The sequence below is a fragment of the Hoplias malabaricus genome, chromosome Y (genome assembly GCF_029633855.1).
Source record: "Hoplias malabaricus isolate fHopMal1 chromosome Y, fHopMal1.hap1, whole genome shotgun sequence".
NCBI lineage: Eukaryota > Metazoa > Chordata > Actinopteri > Characiformes > Erythrinidae > Hoplias > Hoplias malabaricus.
In genome coordinates, this window is record NC_089820.1 from 77158616 (window position 1) to 77163782 (window position 5167).

Genomic DNA, 5167 nt, shown 5'->3' on the forward strand with positions numbered 1-5167 from the left:
CCCAGTTCTTGGCTGTCTCCTTTCTGTCTTTGGTTAATTCATAGTTTAGTCTTGTCTAGTTTCCGTGTATCTACCCGTGTTTATTTTGATTTTACCTGTGTTTAATAAAACTTCCTTGCGTTTACGTCCATCTCCTCGTCCTCCCTGCACTGCTGTGACACTTACAGAAAGATGCACTTCTACTCCCTCATGAGTTCTTTAATTCTCTGTGTTCTTCCTCTACATCTCAGGTAAGATCAATGCTGCATCATTCCTGTGCACTGAAGGTGTGTTCTTCACTCTCTCACTGCTTTAAATACTCTTTGATTAACTCACCTGCTCCAGGGTGCAGAGTGGATACTGAATAATAACATTTAGGACGAGGGTGAAATGTGTTTGCTCAGTTATGACCAGTTTATTCCTCTGATATAGTTCTGAAGCAGTTCCTGAGTCGGAGTAACACTGTTGTACCATTTGACTTCTTCTCTGTAGAGTCTGAGAGTGTGAAGACACTGAGGAATGTAGCTGTAAAAAGTGGAGGATCTCTCACCATTCCATGTTTTTATGATGAACAATACAAATCAAACCCTAAATACTGGTGTAAGGGGTATTACTGGAGCTCCTGTGGAATAGTAGCCTATACAAACACAAGTGGAAGAACATCAGTCACTGATTATCCGACCCAGAATATGTTTACTGTGGAGCTCAACAGTCTCCAAGACTCTGAGTCTGGATATTATTGGTGTGCTGTGGAAATTGGAGGGAGTGGGACCCCAGATGACAGTGATTATTTGTCCCTGATGGTCAGTGCAGGTAAGAAGTCTCTCTGTGTGAAGTAGAACCTGTTCACTGTAACTTAAAGCTTGTTTGATGGAGGATGTGTTTACAGCACTCATTCTCTGCCTCTTTATTCAGATCCTGCTGTGTCTGTGATAAACAGCAGAGTGAGTGGTCAGGATGGGGGCAGTGTCAGTGTCCAGTGTCTCTACAGAACTGATTATAAAAATAAACAGAAGCAGTGGTGCAGATTTAGAGACTGGAGCTGCTTAACATCCCAGAATTCATCAGTGCAGATCAGTGATGATGGGAGAGGATCGTTCAGTGTGGAGATGAGTGGACTGAAGAAGAGTGATGCTGGCTGGTACTGGTTCAGTGCAGGAGAAGTGGGAGTTACTGTTCACCTCACTGTCTCTGAAAGACCTACAAGTAAGATTATTTGTATCTGAAAGGCTGCACAGAACCAGAACACTGTAGATCTCTTATGGCCCACATTTGCCCTTGAATGATGACATTTCTCATTTTCAACAGCAACAACAGCTGTGACTACAATTTCCTCAACTGAGAAAACCAGCGTCAGTGAGACCACATCAGGTATGATCACAAAAGTGTGTCAGAATTGATCAAATTAATAAATTAATGTAATGAATATTTAATTTTCTAGGTGTTACAACTAAAAATGAAGGGTCAACAACAGCAAATCAGTGAGTAGTGAACTTCTATTAGAGCTACACTTTCATATCTCAGTGTAGCATACTTTTGCCCTTTGCTTTGTTACAGATCAAATATTTTTAGTTCTAAAAAATAACTCTTCTGAACAGGTTCTGATATTGCATGAACACATCTAACCTTATGAATCTTATAAGGCTTGAGTCATCTATAGGTGCATCTTATATTATCTTAGACTGTTTCTTAATTTTGAGTGTTGTCTGGGTGCCATTTAGACAGCGCAGCAGGTCTTTCCATCAAATAAAACATTTGTGCAGAGCAGTCTTTTTATTGTCAGCGTTTATAACCTGTGGTAAATTCACACCTCAGTATATCACTTGTGTTATCTGCTGAACATGTTAAACACTCAGCTGACAACAAGAGTGTGAACTACAAGTAATTCTCACTTAATGATAAACATTTATTGATTGTGTACTTTAGATACTGATGAAGCAGTTTCTTTGGCATGTAACTCTTCAGCTAAAATGCATTATTATGAGATTGTAACTATACACAGGAGAAGATGTGGAATATCCTATGTCTGTTAGTGCTTTATTGCATTATTGTGTGGTAATGAATTTTATATGTTTCATGATGGGTCTCCTTTTGTTAATTAACAACTTACACAGGTCATGTGACTTTATTCACTGCAAATGTCAAAACTCAAAGCTTATCTGGATTCTCCTGGCTGTAGGCCTCGGACTGCTCCTGCTCCTGGTCTGTGTTATAACCTTCATATTGAGAAAACTTTCCAGTAAGTATTTGTCTTTACAGGCTCAGGCTTTTTAATCAAATGTACACTTTATTACACTCATCAGCACTCACTCCTTCTCTCTCTAACAGAAGCAAGTCAAACAGAGAGCAGAAAGAGGGGCAGTAACTCTGCAGTTCACACTGTAAGTGCTGTGAGTGATAGGGGCCGTCATGTTGTCTCAGGTCAGGTGTTTTGCAGGAGATAGTACTGTGCCTCTTTGGCATTAGATTTTGTCTAATTAGTGTAGTTTATGTGTATTTGATTAGTATAATATATGTGTGTGTGTGTGTGTGTGTGTGTGTGTGTGTGTGTGTGTGTGTGTGTGTGTGTGTGTGTGTGTGTGTGTGTGTGTGTGTGTGTGTGTGTGTGTGTGTGTGTGTGTGTGTGTGTGAAAGACGTCTACAGCTGAAGCTGAAGACTCAGTAACATACAGCTCTCTGATTTTCAAAAAGAAGAAGGTAAGACTTTATCCTTTACATTCATTAACTGTTTTGCCTGAATGTATAGAACAGATAAACCTTTTGATTTCCCTCTCAGATCAGTTGATTTGAAACATAATGTGCTTTCAGAGAAATTAATATGATACGTTTAGGTGTAATGAACCACAATGTATGATGTTAGTCATTTTATATATATTTTTTTATGTTATAAGATTATGAAACATTGTGTGTGTGTGTGTGTGTGTGTGTGTGTGTGTGTGTGTGTGTGTGTGTGTAAAAAGACCTCTACAGGTGAAGCTGAAGACTCAGTAACATACAGTACTGTGATTCCCAAAAAGAAGAAGGTAAGACTTTATTATCCACATCCATCTCCTTAAAAGCTGTATTTGATCTTGAGACCACAATATTTTTCATGGGAATTAGAGATGCCATCAGTTATCTGCACTAAATATTTATGGAAAATTGTCACTCTAGTCCTGTTATGTCTGTTTTCCCGGCCATGTGCTCTTGCACACAGTTCTGCTTGTTATTGTTCCTGTCCCTGCCCTAGTTCCACCTCCTCGTCAGTGTCTCATTTGTAATCCTGCCTCTTTGTTGTCTGTTCCAGGTGTCCCTTGTCTGTGTTGTATATTTAAGTTCCTTTGTGTTACTTCCTGATTGTTGGACATTCCATATTAGTTTTGCTAGCTTCTGTCTTGTCTGTTACTCATTCCCTTGAAGTCAGTCTTTGTGTCTCTCTTGTCTCATGTCTGTTTGTGTCTTTACTCTGTTTAGCTCTGTGTCCAAGTTTACACTGTTTAGTTCTGTGTTCAGGTTAGTCTGTTTAGCTTTCTCTGTCTGTTTAGCTCCCTCTATCTAGGTTTCTCAGTCCAGTTCCTTGTCAGTCCAGCCTCTCTGTCCAGGTCACCCTGTCCAAATCTCTCTGTCTAGGTCTCTCTTTGTTTAAGTATTCTGTCTAGTTACCTTAGTCTGTCTCTGTATTGTTATCTCGTGTTGTAAATAAAAAGTCACTGTGTTTTAGCTGCCTGAAATACCTGATTCTGATGGAGGTTCTCAAACCTAAGTCTTTAGTTTCTCTGTTGAAAGAGCTGAGACCTTCATTTATTTCTAAAACTGTCCCAATTTCCAGCTCTCTCCAGCAGCCGAAGATGATGCAGGGATCTACAACTCTGTGCTTCACAAGTAAGAGGTGAGTCCAAATGCACCATTCTTTATTATGTAATGGGTTTATTAACACATTTCAGCCAGTTTTTTTTTTTCTGTTCTGCCTGATTACAGGTGTATGCAGCCTCATTCATTCATTCATTCATTTATTGTCTGGAGCACCCGTTACCTGTACTGCCAAAAAAGAAATACTTTAGCACCCATTTATAAAATATAAGGGCAAGGATGAAAACAGTGTGGTCTTAATGAACATTTACAGCACAATAACCGAGCACAGGCTAAATTAAGCCACAAAACATATATTTTCCTTAATAAACATGTATCAGCTTATAAAGGATCTTCCACCAACTGAACTGTGATCGTAGAAGGTTGCAGTAAACCTGAGCTGATTCATTGGTTGTGATTATAATACACTCTAAAAAGAAAACAGTTGATCCAACTTAATTGAATTGCTTCATTCATTAACCTTAAAAAATTAAGTTGGATAAACTTAATTGAATTACTTGTTACCAATTGAAGCAATTTTCTTTTTACAGTGTAGGTTATAAAGCATAAACAGATCAGTAAAGTATCCCAGATACAAGAGATAATGAAGCAGTTGAGTAAAGTGTTTTATCTAAATATTTCAAAATTATTTTTAAAATCTGCTTATTGCAAATAAATGATCAAGCTTTTTAAATTCTTAACAGTTTCAGAATCACAGCGTGTGTTGAATCAATAGCGTGCCACACAGAACTGTTCTGACTCCCTGAAACAGAACATAGAACAGGAATTTAATGAATGGGACTGTGATAGGTGTAGTGGATATGATGAATGTGTATTAATTTCTAATAAGAAATTATGACTTTCTGAAGATGTGATTTGATATACCCAAACTTTAGCTCGTTTCAGAGACATCTCCTCACTAGCAGATGTAAGGGGAGATAAACCTCCAGAGCAGGCCTGTAAAACCCCCTCCAAAGACCCTTTTTATGACATAAGGACCCCCAGGGTCAAGAAAAGAATGCAGAGAGACACAGAGACTCAATCTTGATTGAAACTCACAATGCTCTCTCACACCTTTAAAGACTGTTAACTCTAAAAAGACTCAAACATCCCAAAGTTCTTACATGGAAAACAATTTGAAATTAATCCCGTTTTGACAATCAAAATAGGTGGAATTAATTTACATGTGTTTAAAGTCATTTTTGTTTATATGAATTTATGTAGAACCAAGGTAGTCACATACTATGTGTTTATTTGGTTAATAATTATATAGAACATGGTTGTCTTTTTATTAATGATATTACTTTGTGTTAACATATAATCATTTATATTGCAAAGTATTCACTCACACTGTAAAAAG

General features: G+C 37.9%; 1 protein-coding gene across 1 annotated transcript; it reads left to right on the forward strand.

The window, feature by feature from the left end:
- Positions 1–485: 485 nt before the first annotated feature.
- On the forward strand, positions 486–4855 carry LOC136678544 (polymeric immunoglobulin receptor-like; the record flags this gene model as incomplete). The annotated part of the gene is made up of 4 exons (XM_066656590.1): positions 486–792; positions 895–1185; positions 1288–1350; positions 4704–4855. Coding segments are annotated over 4 exons (813 nt in total), but the record flags the coding sequence as incomplete, so codon positions are not given.
- Positions 4856–5167: the final 312 nt, after the last annotated feature.